The sequence below is a fragment of the Ctenopharyngodon idella genome, chromosome 20 (genome assembly GCF_019924925.1).
Source record: "Ctenopharyngodon idella isolate HZGC_01 chromosome 20, HZGC01, whole genome shotgun sequence".
Lineage (NCBI taxonomy): Eukaryota > Metazoa > Chordata > Actinopteri > Cypriniformes > Xenocyprididae > Ctenopharyngodon > Ctenopharyngodon idella.
Genome location: NC_067239.1, coordinates 372,166 through 395,190, shown reverse-complemented (window position 1 = coordinate 395,190; position 23,025 = coordinate 372,166). Strand labels below are relative to the sequence as shown.

Below are 23,025 nucleotides of genomic sequence, written 5' to 3'. Positions count from 1 at the left end.
GTGCTCATAAAATGGTAAAAAGTGATTGCGTGCATGTGTGCGTGTGTTTGTGGAGGGCTTTAGTATGATTATTCACATTTCTAAAGAGTATTGAGGTCAGGTGAACATCTGCAGTGATCGGAACATAACACACACACACACGCACACACACACACACACACACACTAAAGCTCATACACAATCATTAGACTGCAGTGAAAAACAAAATGTGCAGATGTGTGCAAGGCTAGAAAATGTGGAAAATCTGCACAGTTCGAGCAGACTCTTCTGATGACTAAACGCATGTGTACTGTGTGCAAAACATCACACACATATTCCACATAAAGGAGCAGGAACAGCGTGTGTATATCAGCCTACTGTTTATAAATAAGCGCTTAATTCAATCGAATCAATTTCCTCAGTTCAGTCGTGTTTTGCTCTAGTGCTCAGAGTGCTGAATGAGAGACTGTAATGTGTTAGCGCACGTTTGTCATCGTGACGACAGGTTGTCAGCGAGTGAGTGATGGTAAGATGGCAGTCGTGGCCTGATGCCGTACGTGTGATTGCCGTCAGTAATTACACACCCTCCCGTCTGATTTATTAACTCTAAATGTCCTCTACAGCCTCTCTAATGAATACTCAAACCCTGTCAGACTCATTTGTCTTCTCTCTCTCTCTCTCTCTGTCACAGTACCGTGTTACACTCATTGTCATATTCTCCAGTTCAGGAATTAAAGGGATAGTTCACCCTTAAATTAACATTCTGTGATTATTTATCACCTTCATGCTGTTCAAAATAGTGTATGACTTTCTTCTTTTAATTTTTTAAGTTGATTTATGTTTTTGACAGTCTCTAAGGCTGCATGTATTTGATGAAAAATACAGTAATAATGATGCATCTATGATCCTATCTAACATAAATCCCACAGAATCGTGCTTCAAATATCCCATTTTCTCATCTGTAATCTCGTTTCATTTTTCTCTGTGCTCCGTACTTCCCATCGCTTCTATTTTTTGATATCATTTTGCCTCCCATCTATTAATTTGCACGTCGCTCCTCGTTCTGACCGCCCTGCTCCCGGTGTCATCTGTTGACTGCATTAATTGCGTGTCTGTAGGTGTTTGTGTAATTTCCTGCGGTTGGGCGGCTGAGCTCGCGCTGGCCTCAGATCATCATCTAATAAGGGCTGATGGGAGCATTCTGCCCACACACTACTGCAAGTCATTCAACTCCTGCATTTCACTGTTCTGCCAGAGTTAACCTGCCACTGCTTCACACACACACACACACACACACACACACACACACAGACACACACATGCGCGTGAGCGGGAGAAGAATAAGAACAGAGAGGCTTTTCAAGACTGCAGCGCCTCATGACAGCAGAGCACTATTTCATTCCCCATAAGCATTAAAAATAAATAAAAAGAAGAAATTATAATTGAACAATTTTCTTAACTGGACTGTAGTCTCTATAGTACATTTGTATTGACCATTTTTATGATAGTTTGTTATGGTTTTGTGTCTGTTTTAAACATTGACGGCTCCAGTTCCCATTGGTGGTAATTGCATGGAAAACAGTGTCTGCGATTCTTAAATCAGTTCTGCAGAAGGAGGATAGTTGAACAGGGTGGGAATAAAATGAAATTATGACAGAATTATCAACAATCCCTTTAAGAATTTGTTTATAAATACCGAAATATTTTAGATATTCATCTTTGAATTGTTCAAGTGTCACACCAAAGACGAAAACTATAACTCTAAAGTTTTAATAATTATTCTATTTCTACACTCTAGAAAATGTTGGGTTAAAAACAACCCAAGTTAGCTTGAAAATGGACAAACCCAGCCATTGGTTTGTTTTGACCCAGTGATTGGGTTTTTTTGACCCAGTGATTGGGTTGTTTTGGTGATTGAGTTGTTTTGACCCAGTGATTGAGTTGTTTTGACCCAGTGATTGGGTTGTTTTGACCCAGTGATTGAGTTGTTTTGACCCAGTGATTGAGTTGTTTTGACCCAGTGATTGGGTTGTTTTGGTGATTGGGTTGTTTTAACCCAGTGATTGAGTTGTTTTGACCCAGTGATTGGGTTGTTTTAACCCAGTGATTGAGTTGTTTTGACCCAGTGATTGGGTTGTTTTGACCCAGTGATTGAGTTGTTTTGACCCAGTGATTGGGTTGTTTTAACCCAGTGATTGAGTTGTTTTAACCCAGTGATTGAGTTGTTTTGACCCAGTGATTGGGTTGTTTTAACCCAGTGATTGAGTTGTTTTGACCCAATGATTGGGTTGTTTTGGTGATTGGGTTGTTTTGACTCAGCGATTGGGTTGTTTTGACCCAGTGATTGTTTTTTTTTTGGTTGTTTGTTTTTTTTTTTTTTGACCCAGTGATTGGGTTGTTTTAACCCAGCCGTTGTGTTGTTCTGATTTTTAATTTCCAACATATTTTGGGTTCATTTTAAGCCAGCCATATAGTCATTTTTAAACAACAGTTGGGTTAAATAAAACTGTCCAGCACGTCGGGCAAACATTTAACCCAAACACTGGGTTTCTCCGTTTTCAACCCAACATTTTTTTGAGCGCGTGAGAATAGTGAATCCACACCGCATCTATAACGATAATGACACTTTCACTGGAATCATTTTCGGAAGGTTATTTTTTTCCCAGCTAATGAACAATACAAAACGTTGACAGCCAATCAGAATCCATCCTGCACTGTAAAACAATGATCGTGATTTTAACGGCAAAAGACTGTAAAACTGCTGCGGTAAAATACTGTTAAATTTACAGTTTTCGGAACAAGTCATTGTATAATTTACAGTGAAAAAACGTAAATAGACATTCCCAGAATTCCCTGCGTGACACTTCACATTTGATGTATTTTGGTTGAAATATGTTTTTTCTTAGTTTTTTCTAATCACTTATAAACATTAGAGTTTTATGTTACATCTAATGTTGTTAAATCAATGTTTATCGCATTACTTCAGTGTCGTGTGTGAATGACACTGTAAACCTTCTATATATTAGTATTAACGTTCTCAGCTTGAGGAAAAGTTGATTCATGTGACTCTCATCACCATTTGTTATTGGTGGTTGTCAGTGTATTACAAAGGTACAAAACAGATGCTAGTACTTCATTAGGTTAGTAAACTAACATTATATCAGTTAATGAAATATGTTTTTTTTATTGTAAATTTAAGTTAAATCTGTAAAACTACCTAAATGCTACCGTATTTATTTACTGTAAATTTCTGGCAACCACAGCTGTCATTTTTTACATAAATTTAACTGTTTTTTGTACAGTGAAAGCTTGAGGATTTAAATATGCAAAATGACCTATATGGAATGGCTGGAGAAAGCAGAAGGTCCGCTGTGATTGGCTGTAGTTGTGGTTTACCTGCTGCAGGTCCAGAGTCACAGTGACGTAATGGTATTCCATCCCGTTCATGATGCTCGGGCTCTGCCACCATCTGTTGGTGCCGTCGATAGCGTACTCGATGGGATGCCGCTCTACACACATGAGAAACAGTCATGAGAGATCACACCTCCTTCATCTTTGTGTATGGGCTTTTTCATCTTGAATTTATAGGACCGAAAAGTGGATGAGATTTGAACCCGCCTTCCTGTGAGCTCTACTTTAACACTGTATGACATATGAAATAAAGTTGTCATTGGCAAAATTGGTTTTACCTGTTCTACATATAATAAACCTCACTATATTTTGTTATATTTATGTTTTATCCAATTTTGCATCAATGTATTTTGCATGAAATTTGCCTTGTTTTAAGGACGTTCAAGACAAGCAGACCGATTAGGAAAATGTTTCCTGAAGTTGTTGCTGTTAATCGCTGCGTTTAAATGATGCAATCACACTCCTGCATGTGTTCAGGGCCTTTAGATGAAGTAGATTGTGTAAAAAGAGCCGTGGTCTATAAAAACACGAGTAAATCACAGCGTCTGATGTAACAGCACTTATCACAATCTACACCGGAAGAGAGAGACACGCCGTGACGACACCAGATCCGTCCTATTCATAATGACCAGTTGACCTATTAATCCACCTTTAAGAGGTCTGTGTATATTTATCACTCATATATTTGAATTTGAATTTCATTTAATTCTAATAAATGGTGTTTTTGGACTGGCGAGGGAGCGCAGCGTGTTTTCATAGCACATCAAGCTCTTTTATCTGAAGAGATCAAGAGAGATTTGATTCCTCATGACACGAGCACCGTAACACCTCATATTAAACCACGACAGGACACGACGGCGCTTAATAACGTGTCTCCGCTGGCTTTTACCTCCGCCAGCCGACTGGGGTTGAATAAAACCGTCTTTTGAAATAAAGCTATCTGCTCTAATGAGGGATGAGTTTTATAAGCGCTGAAATACTCACATTTATCATAGCGCAGAGCCTGTGAAAGCAAACTATATGAGACTAACTCCAATCTTTCTTTATAGCCAGATCCTTAATCAGGCAAAGATGATTAAAGTTGTCCACTTAATCATTTATTTGACTGCATATATTCTTTTCTAATTTATGAGCGAGATCTAGGTTTCATTTAAAAGAACTCCCCCGCTGGTTAAGTCACATCTCTCTCTCTCTTTCTCTAATTTTCTCTAATTACATGTTATATTAATCACTCAGTGTCTGGGAGTGTGTGGGTGACTGGAGCTCAGATTAGAGCGTCTGACGCATCACTGAGGTGCGCCGGAGCCGCTCGACTCGACACACACTTCATTAAGAGCTTTCAAACAGCTTGTACACATCAGAAACCACAACACCTGAAACTACTGCTCTGATGAAGACAGCTCATATTACACCACAACATCAGAGGAAAAAATATGTGCATTTTACATATCTATGGACCGTTAAAGAAGCAGTTGACCCAAAAGTGAAAATTCAGTCACTTCTTTTGGGTTTGTTTGTAATTCTGATTCATCTCAATGATTATTTTTCATTTGATTCAGTCTAGTCTGTGAATGAACTTTTCAGACTCCAAAGAACATTTTTGTCGATCAATCAGACATTGTTATTAAAAACACACTTCCTATTCTTTCAAAGAGGCCTGTGAAGTGAAGAATAGAGTCCATGTGTGTTACATGAGCGACTGTGCCAGCGCTTTCTGAGCAGTGATTTATGAGCAGAAACAGCCTTTGATTAGAGCATATCAAATGGATTATGCATAGCATGAGAGCAGTGTGTGTGTGTGTGTGTGTGTGTGTGTGTTTGTGTCTGTACCATTATCAGAATCACTCCTCAGGTTGCAGGTCCTACACTGAGGGTTTTTCACGGGCCGTCCTGGTACGTGCTCCACTAGTTTGCAGTACATTTGTGGTCCTGTTTCTCCACACGTGGCGTTGGTCTTGATCTCTGCCATGGAGGCCAGGTTCAGCACAGCTGGGAAGAGACCTGCGCTCACACACACACACACACACCGTTAGCTGATGATCACTTCTACAGATGGCTCAACAGCAACAGCAAAAACAACACTCACAGATCACAACATAAAACCCTGTGTAGAGCACCACATACAGCCAGAGCTGAACTTGTTCTGCCACACAGGTTCTCTTAGCATTCGCATTCATCTCCTCGAATTGAAATCTGTCAGTTTTGCATGAAATAAAAATAATAAAATAAAATAATAAAAAAAATAACTGACTATCAGTGGAAAAAGATGTATTTTGGGTCAGAGTTTGAATGTCTTCCACCAGCGCGGCTCTAGAGTCACTGTAATGTCTTGATTTTAACGGGTGTCATCTAGTTTTGCATCCCCTCCTTGATGATTTTTTGTAAATGAATAAGAAAAAACTTATGCACCAAAATTAATTTTTTTACTGAAAATGAAATTAAGTTTAATTATCTATAAATTAAACAAATTTATTCAATTATCAACATTCAAATAAAAACAGTGATAAACTAGAACTTGTATAAAAACATTTAGATTGCACATAAGGCAGTTTATATAAACTTTTTTAATTATATAATTATGTTTCTACACCAATTTGTTGTTGAAATATGAACATTTAAACAGTGGCTGTAATTATTGATTTATAACAGATTTATTCAAACATGCATTAAATATTGAAGAATGGGTTCAGTAAAAATCAAATTTCTCCTCTCTAGAGTTATTTTTCTAGCTATCAAGTTTATGGTCATTGAATGTCTTTTCTGAGGTAAATGTGACATATATTGTTCTCCAGCTGTTTTATGTGATGTCTTTCCGCAAACACTGATTGATCGATTACATGAAACATGATTCATTTCAGTTGTTCTGTACCTTCTGATGTTCATTCATGTTTATTTGCTGCTGTAACTAGTAGTAAAGAGGAAGAGATGATCGTATCAACTACAGTGATCTGTCACCACACATTGAACACTTGCATTTTTACAATACTAGTGTCTCATCAGGTAATCAAACGTTCGACACACACTTCACGTTCACTTGAACACTTGAGCCAAATATAGGAAATACGTGAGTGGACAAGTGCATAGACCACATGTGTGGGTATTTGGACAGGCCTTGAGATAATTTAATTAAGCAAAATACTGCAATACTGCTAGTGTTGATGAACTAAATGAACTATGTGAAAGTCTTATTAGAAAAACTTGAGGATGTTTTGAAACAAAAGGATGATTTCAGTACGAGAGACTTTAAAGCTGCTCTAACTCAAATCAGATTTAATGCACCTTGTTTTCAAATCCAGCTTCTGTTTCATCAAACACATCCTTCATCAAATTAACACACCAACAGTTGTATTCAGACTGTCCTCCAAAAAAAACAACAACAACCCTATAGGTCATTTTTCAAGCACCTTATTACGACCTATATTTACATTTTAAAGTCATGCGCCCTCTAGCTGGCGTAAAAATAATGACAGTGTCACGTTACATCTGTTGTCATGAAATGACGTATGACTGTCATTACCAATCAAAATGTGTGTTCATTTAAAAGCAATGTGTGGACTTTTTTACACCATTTGTCCTATTTCCATTTAGCAAAACTCATTGTTTTATTAACGACTACACCCACACCACCCCTAAAGATTTATAGTACTTATACACTTTATGAGCACATGCGTTCCCTGGGATCGAACCCACGATCACATGATCACATATTGTTATATATTGCAATGCTCTGCCAATTGAGCTACGCAAAACCCAAAATATAACACAGATAAAAGGGAACAATGCATTAAAATGAAAGTGTCCTGGTGTCGATAGGGGCGCAACTTTAGTAAACGCTCCTATGGGTCGTATTTCAGGGAAGTGACAAACGACCTATATAGGCGTATTGGTTGGAGAACATGTTGATTGTATTATGAAACCTGAGCTGATCCTCTTTGTGAGAGCTGCTTTGCTTTTCCTCGTTTCTGTAATTAACTCTCTTAGTATCCACTTCCCACATTCCCTGGGATTTCCCAAGATTCAGATATAGACACTATGGAGTATGATGTCACTTCAGCAGCTCATGTTCAAATCCAATTGAGTTTGAGTTTTAGTAGTTTATAATAGCTTACCTTGGAATAGCATGCAGCCTTTCATTATTATTATAAATGCACAGTAAATCAGAAAAAAAACAATCACAATTATGATTTGTGAAAAAGTGTTGATTACAGCATTATCTTTCTGAATCTTGCTGAATGAGTTCTACACTTCATGAATTCTCTCATTGTAACCAATAAAGTCTAAACATGTAGACGGCTCCAGTGATTATAACAGGAGTTTTCATGAACTCACGAGCTCGCTCTAAACTGAAGTGATAACCATATCATCTGGAAAACAAGCCGCACCTGACTATAAGTTGTCAAAATTACTTTGTTCAGAGAGAGAGAGAGAGAGAGAGAGAGAGAGAGAGAGATAAGTTGCATCAGTATATAAATCATATTTTATTATTTCATTCAGAAATAAAGCAAAATTCCAGTAAATAAAACAAAACGTTTACAAACATTATAAACACTATGGTATGTATTTTAGTACCCCATACACTACAACAAACCCCTTACATTTAACAGCATTCAGAACAGAAATGGAAAAATATAAGTATAAAACAAAAATAAATTATAGTGGTATTCATTATAAACAACCTTTATTATAAATAATACATTTATTTTAAAAGAAACTGAAAGTACCAGACAAATGAACTTGGGCTCACGTAACTCTCTCATTCGGCACAAATCTAAATGTGTGGCTTTACGCATGTTTTGCATGCTTAACGTTATTTGCATTATATAAGTCACTTTTGAACATATTACTGCTTTTAAACATGTCAATTTTATTAATCTCATTAATCATCGAAATTACGATATCAAGGGAAATAATCAACAATTATGATTTTTTTTGTCATAGTATAGTAGTATGCTATTCCAAATCTTACACTAGTATCTCAACAGTCTGAAATATAAGGATCAGGGATGGACAGGAGTTCATGGTGTAAATCTGTATATCAGCAATATTAAACTGGGTTTTCTGTCGTGTGTAGTGTATTTATGCACCAAAAAAAGAGAGCGTGTGTATAGTCGGTCTGAATCAAAGAGCACTTGATCTCATGAAATCAGTCTCAGCTGCTCTGACAGATGTTCCATACGAGTTCTCAGAGACATGCAAGCTGGACAGGTTTTCCTCTCTGTCACAATCACTTTCACTCTCTTCAGTAAATTCTCTGGATTCTAGTGCTAGTTCTGCTGTTTAGTTGCAGGGATAAAGTCTTTTCACACCACGCTTGATCCAAACACATCAGAGCTTAGCAGCTGCCTCTGGAATGTCCACAATCAAATGCATATTATGCTCAATATGGGACACATTTGTAAAGCATAACAAGGACATTTTCCCAGGAAGCATTAACAACTTCCAGCTTGGATGTTTTTGAAACTGGAGCTTAACAAACCAATTCATCATCTATTTTAGTGTTTGTACTCATGTTCCTCACACGTTCTGCTCAGGGTTTGTTCTAAACCTCTAAGAGCTAAACTTCTACCCAAGTCACTTAACTTACAGTACATTTTTATTCTTTTGAAAATCTCCCATTGACTTTATGTGATCGATAGGGGTGCAACTCTCATCAACTCAGGAACCAAAATTGTGTGTTGTTTAGCAATGGTTGGTGATATCTAGAAAACACATTTTAATGCAAAACTAGTGTTCCAAATGTTCTTATTTTTATTTTCATAACACCACATTGTCAAATTATATCAGGAATTGTATAAATAGGGAAGACTGGTCAAGTAGTCACAAGGTCTGTATCTAAGTAATTATAAGCTTAGTTGAAATCGCTTAGTTGAAATCGCTCAGTTGAATCGCCTGGTTGATATCGCTCGTTTGAAATAGCTTAGTTGAAATCGCTCGGTTGAAATCGCTCGGTTGAAATAGTTCAGTTGAAATCACTCAGTTGAAATCGCTCGTATGAATCACTTGGTTGAAATCGCTCAGTTGAAATTGCTCGGTTGAAATCGCTCAGTTGAAATTGCTCGGTTGGTTGAAATTGCTCGGTTAAAATCAATTAGCTGAAATCGCTCAGTTGGTTGAAATCGCTGGGTTGAAATCGCTTAGTTGAAATCGCTCAGTTGAATCGCCTGGTTGATATCGCTCGTTTGAAATAGCTTAGTTGAAATCGCTCAGTTGAATCGCCTGGTTGATATCGCTCGTTTGAAATAGCTTAGTTGAAATCGCTCGGTTGAAATTGCTCGGTTGAAATCGCTTGGTTGAAATCGCTCGGTTGAAATAGTTCAGTTGAAATCACTCAGTTGAAATCTCTCGTATGAATCACTTGGTTGAATTCGCTCAGTTGAAATTGCTTGGTTGAAATCACTCGGTTGAAATCGCTCGTATAAATCACTTGGTTGAAATCGCTCAGTTGAAATTGCTCGGTTGGTTGAAATTGCTCGGTTAAAATCAATTAGCTGAAATCGCTCAGTTGGTTGAAATCGCTGGGTTGAAATCGCTTAGTTGAAATTGCTCGGTTGAAAATGTTTAGTAGAAATCGCTCAGTTGGTTGAAATCGCTTGGTTGGTCGAAATTGCTCGGTTGAATCGCCTGGTTGAAATTGTTTGGTTGAAATTGCTCGGTTGAAATCGCTCGTTTGAATCACTTGGTTGAAATCACTCAGTTGAAATTGCTTGGTTGAAATCGCTTAGTTATAATTGCTCGGTTGAAATCACTCGGTTGAAATCGCTCAGTTGAAATTGCTCAGTTGAAATTGCTCAGTTGGTTGAAATTGCTCGGTTAAAATCAATTAGCTGAAATCGCTCAGTTGGTTGAAATCGCTGAGTTGAAATCGCTTAGTTGAAATCGCTCGGTTGAAAATGTTTAGTAGAAATCGCTCAGTTGGTTGAAATCGCTTGGTTGGTCGAAATCGCTCGGTTGAAATCACTCGGTTGAATCCTGAGTGATTTAATGACTCATTCTTGTTTTGTTCCTGAATGAATCAACGTTTTTAAACAAATTTTAAGTGAATAATTCATCATAATATCTATTATCCAATTACCATTTGAAAAAAAAAAAAAGGTGACATAAGATCAATCATGGCACACATTCACACATTCAGACTGAGTCAGATGTGTTGATCTTTACCACTCTCAAAGATGATCTGAACAAATTTGCATTGAAAAGGGAAAATGCGAGATGTAAGAACACTGGAAACGCTGTTCACATGACACTTGAGCGCCTGATAGCTGAAAGTGTTTAATTATCAATCCAGATGAAATAATTCTAAAAGGCTTGTCATGTTTCCCAGAGCGTTCATATGCTTCTATGGCGCTGAGAACAGAGAGGACACAGCTCAGGGTCACAGCTCTTTCTCTCTTTCTCTCTGAGCCGGGCCAGATCGATATCAGCGCTCTTTCCTTCTTCATTCATATCCTGATACGGCTGATCCTTCATTCAGCTTGACAAAACTAATTATTCTTTCATGGCGCGCGGGGCGTCAGGAGCCGTAAGCCGTCTGCAGGCCTCGCAGCCGAGAGACATGCCTTTCAAAAGATGAATTCTCCATCGCTCCTCGTCTTCTCTGTGCATTTCTGATGAACAGCGCAGCTCTTGTGGGTTGAGCCCAGCTGTCGGTTCAGACATACAAATGTTTCACCTAACACCAACAATCCCTGCAGAAGGAAATAATACACACGACGCCTCCGGATGAGACCTGTGCATCAAGAAAATCACACAGACAGGCTACAAACAAGATCCTGCCTTCAAATGATGTGAATGAAACCTGCTGAAAGATTCAACACTGCAAGAAACCATCGTCTTAATAGATGTACTTGAAAAGCAAAATATAAGTTGTTTTCTTGTTTTAAGAATAAAGATCTCTCGCCAATGATCAGATGATCTGAACTACTCTCCACATTAGCTCTTTTTACTGAATGCCAACCATTAGTTGTTTATTTCACCTGCACAAAGTTGATAACTGAAACACAACTAAAAAATATGTTAAGTTGCCTGAGCTTTAAAAGAGCAACATTTGAGCATGTTTACTCTGGGATCTTATGCAATTTTGCTTATCTTTTTAAAGATGTTTCTATATTCTGTAAGAAAAAGATTTTTTGCAACATCACACACACACTTGTACTGAAACACTCATGATGACACACTCGTAATACCCTGCAACATAAACCCGTCAACCTCTGTGCTGCTTCAATCACAGCCTCTGAGCAGAGTGTGTGTGTGTGTGTGTGTGTGTGTGTGTGTGTGTGTGTGTGTGTGTGTGTGTGTGTGTGTGTGTGTGTGTGTGTGTGTGTGTGTGTGTGGACAATGTTAAAACTATAGCCTTCAATCACACTGGGCCTCATTCATGAAACACAAACAGAATGAATTCTTGTGTAAATCGTTCATAAAGTTTCAGATTCATGAAACTGTCTTATTTTTTAATGTTATTTGGTGCAGGGAAAAACTGTACACCTGCTCCGGTGTGTAAATCATCCACGGATCTGATGAGTTCACTCCTCACAGGATTGTTTATTTCATAGTTAGAGTTGTTCATTCATAATATAACAAAATGAATTACCCAATTAGTTAACTAGCTGATTAATTGGTTTACAAATTAGTTAAAATAAATGATGATAGATTACTGTTATTCTGAGCACCATTAGTAATTTTCTGCAAGCTTAACGCTTTGATTGAATACTGTTTGCATTTTTGCAATATAATGGAGAAGGATCTCATGATGTTCCTGTACACGTGATTCATGTAGTTGTAATTAATGTGCATGGACCCTAACTACCAATGAGTGTAAAATCATTAATATACACATTTAACTACTGTATCAAATCTGATGTTAACGATGTGTTTGTGGATCCGGAGGAGGGTTTACGGGAAGGTCCTTTTTTATCCACAAATTACTCTGAATTTACACATTTATTTACGAATAATGTCACACAAGAAGTTCTTTCTCAGTGTTTCTGTCTTGTTTTTCCAGCACAAATATCTAAATATTCTAAAATCAAGATACATTTACTGGAGAAGCAAAATGACTGAAGATATTAAATCTTGTTTTCTAGAAAAAACCTCAAAATGAAGTGAGTTTGTGCTTAAAATAAGAAATATCTGCCAAGGGGGTCAGAAAAATAAACATTTTAATAAACATGTTTTTCTGACCCCATTGGCAGATTTTTCTTTTTTTTTTTCCAGAAAACAAGATTTAATATCTTCAGTCATTTTGCTTCTCCAGTAAATGTATCTTGATTTAAGAATGTTTACATCTTTTTCATAAAAAATGACAAAAATACATGAGAAAGAATGAAAAATATTTTGTTGCAGTGTGTTTTGCTCTATGTTAAGAAATACATTAATGTTCTTGGCCAGGTCTAAATAATCTTTCAACACAAATACGTCTATTAGAAGTGTGTGTGTGTGTGTGTGTGTGTGTGTGTGTGTGTGTGTGTGTGTGTGTGACTTCCACCTTTGTTTCTGTCATTCTGTTCAACACATCACTATGTTTCCATGGTGACAAAAGTGACATAGCACTTAAAGATGAACGACTTCCTTAATAGAGGATAATGACACTTGTCATTTGCAATTGGCCATGCTTTTATTTCCTTTACCTCCTTTCTTCTATTTCCTCATTGCTTGTTTATTATTATGAAGCAGGCTTGCACTGGTTCTGTTGGCTTTGGAGACGAACACACACACACACACACACACACACACACACACACACACACACACCTCTATTTTTATTTTATTATGTAATATGAGAGATAAACAGGACACAAGCAGAGCTGAAATTCCCATCAGAACCCTGTTCCACTGCTGCCCAAGAGTGTGTGTGTGTGTGTGTGTGTGTGTGTGTGTGTGTGTGTTTCTAGCTGAAACTAGTGGCTTTTGACTACCAGTATGACATCTGGTCCACACTACGACGTATTCCAAGAACCGCCCACTTAGACAGGAAGAGACTGCCGAGACACAGTGTCCAACAAGAGTTTGCATTTTGATGCTCAGAATTTATTTATTACCAGACCTGCGAGAACACAGCAGCTGAGAATCACTAAGGACAGATGGACAGATGTCCAGCATCATGCCAAATCTTATTGCCTGGTCAAATACTATAACCCTATTATCTTTATATTCTGATGCCTAATATTAATAAACACCTTTTGAAAATTGAACAATACTGCAATATTAGAAGAGAAAAGAGTGCAGTATGAATGGTCAGTGGAGGAGACACAGCTATAACTAAAAACATATGGAAACAGTCAGACTGACTTAGATGTGGGAGAAGCAATTTTCTCTGGAACGTTTGGAGGTTTGTATGCTCTCAGTAACAGCCTTTGATAAGTTTCACCCGTTTCACTTGAAGCGGGCCTCGCAACAGAAGGGGCCTCCACTTGAGCTCGAAATCATGCCATGAACGGGGTCTTGAGGCAAAAATGCCACCAAAATGAATAAAAACGCCCCAAAAATCCAAGATATGGTGCAAAAAATGTCTCTGTGTCAGTTCTTGTTTTTAATATTTATAAGCAATAGTGCTGTTTTCCCGAATATCAGCAGCATGTTTTCAAGTGTAATATTGATTTACAACAGTTCATTAAACAAGTAGTTAATATTAGGTGACTTACATTTTAGACACAATATTATCAGTATTGGCTGTTTTTGCTCTATTTTGCCAATGAAAATAGTTCCAAACAGACGAGCCATTGACGTCTCCGATCAACAGTTTCAGTTTCATTACTGAATGAATCTGTTTTTGAACGAATCAGTCTATAGATGACTCAACGACTCACTTGGTTTTGTCCATGAATGAATCAGCCGTTTTGAACAAATCATTTGACTAAATGATTCAATGAGTCACTCGTTAAGACAATGATATGCTGGTTTTACTAACATTTCATGTTAGCTGAGGGGCTGAGACAGTGATGAAGATTTTGTTTAGTTTTGGTCATGATTGTAACAAAACTTCTGGTTAAATAGATAAAATGCGTTTATAAATATACTATTAAGAGTGAAATTTAATTTAACATTGTTAAATATAACAGGGATAATAAAGTAATTGCAGTCGCACAGCATAAAATGCTTTTGTCTGTCTTTTTCTCTCATTGGTTGGGCCTCCGACCGTTTCTTTGAAATGGGCCTCTGCTTCTTTGCGTATGCTACTTATATTTTGTTGGTAATTTATACATATCCTGACATTTATTTACATCAAAGTCACTTTAAGACAAGTCGGTTCATTTGGTATTTTCTAAGTAGGTAAAAGGCATACAAAAATACTTCAATCTGAATTGATTATTTTGTGAATCCAAAAACCATCCAAAAACTTTCAAAAATAGTGGGACTTCCTTCCTACAGCCACTTTGAGTGTCATGATTTCTCCCATTCTTGTCGTAGCAGTGGTCCGTTTATATTCATTTATGATGTCTCTGGTTACACTCTTTTGTTCCAAACAACAAGGAAAGGAGAAGTAAAACCACATAAAAGAGCAAGAAAGTAGATGAAGATGGAATGTACAATTTCATCGTTTACACTTTATTTCAATAGTCCACTTTAGATATTCTTCTAACTATAAATAACTTTGCAACTACATGTTGTAACATGTATGTTCAGTTTGGTTTCGTTTCTTTGTGTTCTGTTCTTTGTTTTACCTGCCTGAGTTAGTTTCCTTGGTTCTTAATTAGTTAACAACTGTTCTGTTTCAGTCATTCATCCTCTGTGTATTTAAGCCCTCAGTTTCCTGTGTTTCATTGTCTGGTATCGTCTATGTTAACGCGGTTGTGTTTGTTAGTTCTCCAACGATCTCCTGAGTGTTCTGTTTTAGAATATGAAAGACAGTTTTTGTTATCCATCTCCTTCGTCGTGCAAATTACTGTGACACATGTCAACTAACTCTCATTAATTTGCAGCTACATGTCAACTAACTCTCACTAGAGTATTAGTAGACTGTTAGGTTTGGGTTCGGGTTAGTAGAAAAAGTTGACGTAGTTGCAAAGTTACTGATAGTCAGCAGAATGTCTGTTGTGGAGCATCAAAATAAAGTGTTAGCAGATATTAAACAGACAGTACTAATACTCTAATGACTGCTGGTTGACATGGAGTTGCAAAAGTTACTTATAGTTAGTAGAATGTCTAAAGTGGACTACTGAAATAGTAGTGTTGCCCTTGCCAAATCATCATCTACATAATCATTTTTACAGGCAACATTTGATTTTCATTTTTCAGCTGTATTTTCCTCTCTGCTGCTCGTCTCTCGACCCATCTTGATCAGGGTTTGATTCAGTGGAAGTAAGCGTATATTGATGGCAGCTCTGTGCTTTATCACAGTCAAGGTTGCAGCTCCTGGCAAACACACACATCAGTCATCACACAGAGCTGCCACACACGGACATCAATCTAACCGGCCAGCGGCCAGCGCTGAGAAGAGCTCCATCACAGCCAAATACAGCACAGCAGAGCGTTTCAAACTCTCCGCACAACTCAGTTCCATCTTTAAAGGGGTAAAGCAGTTTGGCAGTTCATTTGATTTAGTTTTTCTGACAGCTCAAGTATATTTCTGGCTCTTTTCACAAACAGGGCACACACTGGTGTTCCGCTACATGTTTATTTATTTAATATATGTTTTTAATATTAATATTCATTTTTTTTTTGAAGAAATAAAAGAAAAAATCCCATGTTCTTGAGAAATAGATATGCTAGATCAGTATTTTTTCAAAACGTAAGGCACATATCAGGAGAGCCACAGAGAATGATGATAAACGCTCTATGAAAAAAAACTTTGAACGACATACAATTTATTCAAAGAGGACTGGAAATTAATAGTAGTGAAATATTTGTCTGCTTATATGTGGGAAACCTACTTGTGTTGGGCCTGAGCTATTTCTTAATTCGCAGAATATACAAACACAGAATGTAATCAACTAAGGAAACTAACAAAGGCTCAATGAAGACTAAACTAAAAGGGTAAACATGAAACCAAGACACAAAACCAAAAACACAACTCGACATAGCCCTGACATAACTCCCCCTCCCACAAGGCACATCCTCGCGCCGTGCAGTAATTGGGGGGGGCTTTGGAGGAGGACAATGGGCTGGTGAAGGACAGGACACAGGAGGAGCCAGCAGAGAGGAACACCACAGTGGAGTTGAAGGAGGGAGGAGCCAGGGTTGAGCCTTGAACTGACTGAGGTGGAGCTGGTGACCGAGGAGACCCCCACGAAGCTGTGAGGACGACGGCCCATGGCAGAATTGCAGGCCTGGAAGTCCAAGGTGATGCTACCGGCTAAAGAGGCTGAGGCGATGACGTGGGCCTGGCAGAGCGGGGTGAGATTGGAGGGAGCGAGGAACAAGGCGGAGCCGGAGGAAAAGAGGATCCGGTGGAGCCAAAGAGGTGGAGGGCTGAGATGCTGGAAGTCCTGGAAGTCCGCTATGGAACCAGGTATGAGGGAGCCCCGGTGGAGCCAGAGTGATGTTGGACCACGGCAGAGTTGAGGGAACTCAGAGCCAAGGTGGAGACGGAGGAACGGAGGAGCCCTGTTGAGCCAAAGGGGTGGAGTGCTGAGATGCAGCCAGAGGCCCAGAAGTCCGCAGCAGAATCAGGATGAAGAGTGACCAAGGTGGAGCCGGAACAAAGGGAGCCTGGTGAAACCCGGGCGATGTCAGATCACAGCAGAGCTGAAGAAGCGCAGAGCCAAGGTGGAGCCAATGGACTGACAGGCTGAGGTGGACTGGATGGAACCGGTGGTGAAGGAGACAACATAATATATCCCTTGGAGTGGATACTGGGGTGGGAACAAGGGTGAAAACTGGTTCCCCTGGGAAGTTAATGAGCCAGTGCTCCTCAATTGGCTCGGGAGTGGACTGCCCCCACAGCACAGACTCCAGGATGGACTTGATGGACTCCGGAAGGAGGAGACTTCCGGCTCTAGCTCTGGGATGGACATCTTGGCTGGCTCTGGCTCAGTGGTGGGAGGTGGCTCTCACACATGGTCTTTTGTGGGCATTGGCTCGGGCTCTAGTTCTGTGGCGAGCTCGGGCATCAAAGTCAGGTCCGTGGTGGAAGATCTCTTGTGGCCTCCGGGACACTCTGGCCTGGGATGATGAGTTCAGTCTGGAGCGGGCAGAGAGATGGCTGCTGGTGATGGAATATGCACCGAGGAGTTGGAGTTGATGGGTCATTCTTCACGACTCCCACAGTGAGGGGGGATCCACATAGCCACAGTGTGTAGTGAATAAACTTGGCAAAGGGACGGCGATCCTCCCCCAACAGCAGCATCTGGTCAAGGATGTCACCTACCCACTCCAGAAAAGACGTTTCAGAGTCTCGTAGTCCCAGCATGCCTCGATGTAGAGTTGCAGATAGCCTTCTACATATTCCTCCAGATGACTATTTTTACATGCAATTCAAATGTCATTGCAAATTAAAAATTATGGCAAAATACAAAACACTATTCATTTAAAAAAGTTGATTATATCTATAGAACCAATATATTTTAAGTTTATTGCAAAATATGCATATATGCACAAATATTTAAGTATTTTAAGAGCGTAGGGAGAACGTTTTGATTACATCATTTGCAGTGTTTCATGGGAGTGGGCGGAGCTAACGAGCACTTTTGAAACAATTCACTTACCGCAGTTCTCTGATTGGTGGAATCTTCTGCACAGCATCATGGATAATATAGTTTTTTTAAATCACAAATTCAACTGTTAAACAATTATTTTAAAAATGATGGCTTCAGCAAAAGCACACACCATCAGTTAACAACCTTGGGACTCACAGTAGGTCTGTCTTTAAAGGTTTGTAAGTTATCATTAAAAATCAATTTCCCTTTGGAGAAAATTAATTGAGTTTTTACTTCTGGAACCCGACTGTTGTGCTTTGACTGCAATTTTAGCTGAAATTTGACTGCATTCTTCAGGTTTAACCATTTGTCCCTGTACCAAAGTTATAACTGTTCTTACAATAGTTTCCTTTAATTAAAAAATACTGCCCACGTTACCTATATTTTGTTCGTGGAATAAATGAATAGCAGCTGTCTGTGAATAGAGCATGTCTGCACTGACATCTGTAAATGAAAATTTCTGCTTCGGTTTGATCAGGGATAAATGAACCAAATGGACATCTGGGTGTGTGCCCAGTGACATCACAGAGAGGAAGCAAAACATGTCCAAAAATAAACAGATCATATAATATTTATTTTGACCCCCTGAGGTGGATGATAAACAGTTTCTGAAGATAAAGCACTGACCATTTGTTACAAAGGAGAAAGAGTTTTGTACCCTGTTTTCATAGAAAGTGCATCCTAACAGTCATAACATGAAACATACACGATAAATGATAAAGAAACATCCGCAGGTCTCCACTGAGCATGTTATCTCGCAGGAATAAAACGGGGTGTTTTTTACCGTGCCATAATTTGATGGGTTTATGATATGACTGGGGAAGGAAACAGACCTAACAACTCCCCCTGGGGCTCCTGACACCATCCGCACTCCCATAAACAGGAAACCACGCAGATTAGAATTGCAGTCTGGGTAGCAAACACACACACAGAGGGCACAAACTGTCTAGACATGTTTTTTTTAACTTGGGGTTCAGGACAATCAGGTCAAGTATTTCTGCAAGTGAAGCAATACATGCATATAAACACACATGCAGCTGTGGAGGCACACACACACACCACACACACACACACACACACACACACACACACACACACACACACACCACACACACACACACACACACACACACAAACGTATGAACAAAAGATGCAATTTGCCTTTGCTGTGGAGCAATACCCCTTTGTTTAAACCCCGTTAGAGGACCTTCAGATATCTGCACGACTGCAACAGTCCACAATGAAGTCACTTCTATTCCCTATAACTAGATTTACATATCTCTAGTGACACAGTGACACACATAAACCGAAGGGAACAAAATGCAAGTCATCTTAAAAATTCAACGCTCATGTTACAAGATGCACAAAAACAGAGATTCATGACCAAACAGGGTACATTGCTTTAATTCATTGTTTTATTTTTTATTTTTTTTAATATTGAAAGCAGAAAAATAAGAAATCGTGTGGGGGCAGGAATGAAACGCCCCTTTCCACTGATTGGTCAAATCAGTTGTTCCTCAGTTCCACGCAACAGAATAATAGTCAGCTGCTGCTACAGTTGTGCAGATTTTAATATTAAATTCAGCTTGTCACTGGGGCAGTTTCCACAGAGGAACATCTTTGTACCGTATTTACCCCTACTAAACACTGCAGGTCTGACAGGCCCAGCGTTTGCCCACTTGACAAATAGAAACAGGGTTGAAAGTGTCATCATGACATGGCTCTAAGCTGATGAAGATGGACAAAAATGCTCTGTTTACTCAGACCTAATCAAAATTACAGAGGGGTCAAGCTCAGGGAGAGGGGTCAGAAACAAATTCACCCATACGACAGCATGACTGTCCGAGAGGAGAGCGTATCTCAGAGTATCAGAGCCATAAACCACAAGATGATTCAGTTCTAATGAACGCTTGTGGCTCAGCTGTGTCATATGGAGAAAAATGCACATACTTACATTATAATATTTAATACCACAATCAAGAGAGTTTTGTTGATGAATAACAAACGTCTGTTTAAAGGAATATTTCGAGTTTGCTCTCAACTTAATATTATTTACAACTTATTATCTTTGTACAGCATCTGTCACGATATTATATTTCAGTTTGTAAAGAAGAGAAAATGTGTTTACAGTAATGCAGTTGAAGCAGGTAAGGGTTTAAAAGCTTCTTTTTTGTTCAAGCATTTATATAATACATCCCGTTCTCACTGCGAAGGCGTCAAAAAACGGCGTCCAAAGTCACTATTAAGAACTCCATTTCTTTTAATGAGAAACCTTTGGTATCAACACAGACACGAAGGGCATGGGAATTTTATTGTAATGAAATTATATATTTTGGTATCATTTTCTCATTATGACATGTTAGGGTTTGATTTTGAGCATATGACACCGCACTGCTCAGAGAAACACTACAGGTCATAAATCTGATATCAATCAGCCTGTACTGTGACTGGTAGAGTTTGCAGTGAATTGCTCCACAGTTCCAGAGGTTTGATGGCAGTAAATCAGGAGTGTGTGTGTGTGTGTGTGTGTGTGTGTGTGTGTGTGTGTGTGTGTGTGTGTGTGTGTGTGTGTGTGTGTGTGTGTGTGTGTGTGTTGTGATGGTGTTTAAGTGTGTGATGACAGCCTCTAACAGCACCCTTGCTGAGATTTACTGCATCTAACCGGTGTCTTTTTCATTAGAGACTGTGAGCAGCACCTGATTACGAGAATCCACTATAAATGCCGCGCTGAGACTGCCAGTAGCCATGTTTCCATCCACCAATTTTTATGTGAATTTTGGGATACCGCATTAAAAAATGCTAGATGGAAACACTAATATGAAAAAAAACAAAACAAATGTGCTCAATTGAGGCGGATATTTTTTTTTATCCGATAAGAATACATGCGCATAAACGGGAACACAATTACTGAATAAATCCCTCGATATGTGTCAAAAAACTCACGTGACTTTGCCCCAGCAGAGGCTGTGATTGGATAACTGGACTAACCAGCGGACCAATCACATCACAGCATCTCAAATGTTGGTTTGGAGGTTCTGAAACGCCTGAGTCAAAGTCTGTCATCAGAATGATTTGGTTAACTTCCCTCCCAGATGTAACGTGAAGATGAACACACATGAATCCAAATGAATTCAAAAGACTGTGTAATAAACCAGGAGAATATACAGGAGAAAATCAACAAGGCAACTACACACAAACATGAACAAACTGAACAAACACACAGAGTGAGGTCATTAACAGGAACAGAAACAGGTGCGTGATAAATTAGAAACCATGGAAACTAATAACGACCAGGAACATGGGCAAAACAGGAACAGGGAAAACGAAACCAAAACACAATAAAACTAAACAGACTTAGACAACACCAGAAGCGTCTCACACGATTGCTCTCACAAACACCAGACATCCGTCTCCAAACACTAAAGAGCCACAGTTTCTTCCCCGACTGTAGCAACTTCCATTTTCATTAATGATATTTTCACTAATTTCCCAGGAAGAGATTATTTTGTTCTCTTGAACACGTGTGATGAAAACGCTGCTTTATTTGAAAATGTTTTATGCGATTATTTAAATTTTGCACATAAGTTCAATTCGCAAGTTTGGATGGAAACAGCTAGTGGCATTAATGGGTTTCAATGCTGCACTCTATAAAATGCTGGGTCAAATATGGACAAACCCAAAGGTTGGGTTAAAAATGTAATCTAAAAATTTAACCCAATGGCTGGGTTTGTAAATATTTGACCCAAATTTGGGTTGAAACAACCCAGCATTTTTTTAGAGTGTGTACGTTAAACAGATACTAGTTTAAATGTCTATAGTATATTATAGTATATACAGTAGTTTATTATTGTATAATTTCTTTAAACTGAAGTGATGACAACCAGAAAGTTTCTACACTCTAAAAATGCTGGGTTAAAAACAACCCAAAATGGACTAACCCAGCGATTGGGTTGTTTTAACCCAGCGGCTGGGTTAAACATTTGGGTTAAATGCAATTTAAACATTTATTAAATTGCTTATTAATAAATGTTCACCTTTTGATTATTACTGTTGCCTCTAGTAATTATGTCTGATTTTAATCCAGACATATAGTCATTTTAAACAATAGTAGAGTTAAATAAAACTGCCCAACAAGTTGAGCAAACATTTAACCCAACCACTGGGTTAAAACAACCCAATCACTGGGTTTGTCCATTTTCAACCCAACTTGGGTTGTTTTTAACCCAGTATGTTTCAGAGTGTAGTGTTGCTGTAGTGCTTTAAAAGGCACTTTTACTCAGCAGTTGCTCTAAACGCTGCGACTGTTCTCTTGGGTTTCAGCGCTTTCCTGAAGGGCAAATTCTAAAGACATTTCAGTAATTCTTCTAAGAAGAGAACAAACAAGACTGTATGAAATGTAATTTTCTTTCCTGTGTTATTAACGGGTCTAATATAATGTTGAGAGAGCAATCCTTTTGTGTTTCCATTCTCAATATCAGTTGCTCGGCTGGCTCAATCTGCATTCTGCCCTCTCTGCTCATGGACGCTCAGAAATGGCTTGATTTATGTAGATAAACTGAGCCGTGAATCCATGAGACTGATCACTCCTTGCCACAGAGAGGGAAAAATACAAGTCTACATCATTCTATAACATAACGGTGGCAGGTGGTGTCTATAATTTAATCTACAGGTTTCTGAAGGTAGACGTGCATATTGTTTTCCTCACTCTGGCCAACACAAACAACCCTATAGACTTGAGTCTTTCCTATGGGTTGGACTGAGAACATGATTTAAAACATTTCTACGACTTCCTCTGCTGAGAGACTGTCACATCAGCTTTAGGACCAGTATCCTCTCTAGACGCATTAACTCACACAGGAAGGAACAGGCTTCGGATATGACATAAAAAGAAAATATGGAAACTATAAACGTGCATGATTATGAACAGTTTCCAAACCTCTTATTTCCATACCATGCTGAGCTTGGCACACATGTAACTTTAATGAGGGATTTCAAGATGTCTTGA

General features: G+C 38.7%; 1 protein-coding gene across 5 annotated transcripts in view; it reads right to left on the bottom strand.

The window, feature by feature from the left end:
• The window catches only part of lama2 (laminin, alpha 2), a 157,980-nt gene that overhangs the window by 117,685 nt on the left and 17,270 nt on the right, over positions 1–23,025 (bottom strand). For all 5 annotated transcript variants that reach the window (XM_051876479.1, XM_051876480.1, XM_051876481.1 and 2 more), the window contains exons 2-3: positions 5,221–5,391; positions 3,376–3,488 (exon numbers count right to left, since the gene is read on the bottom strand). In XM_051876479.1, the coding sequence (XP_051732439.1) occupies positions 3,376–3,488; positions 5,221–5,391 (284 nt within the window). The remainder of the gene's footprint in view (positions 1–3,375; positions 3,489–5,220; positions 5,392–23,025) is intronic.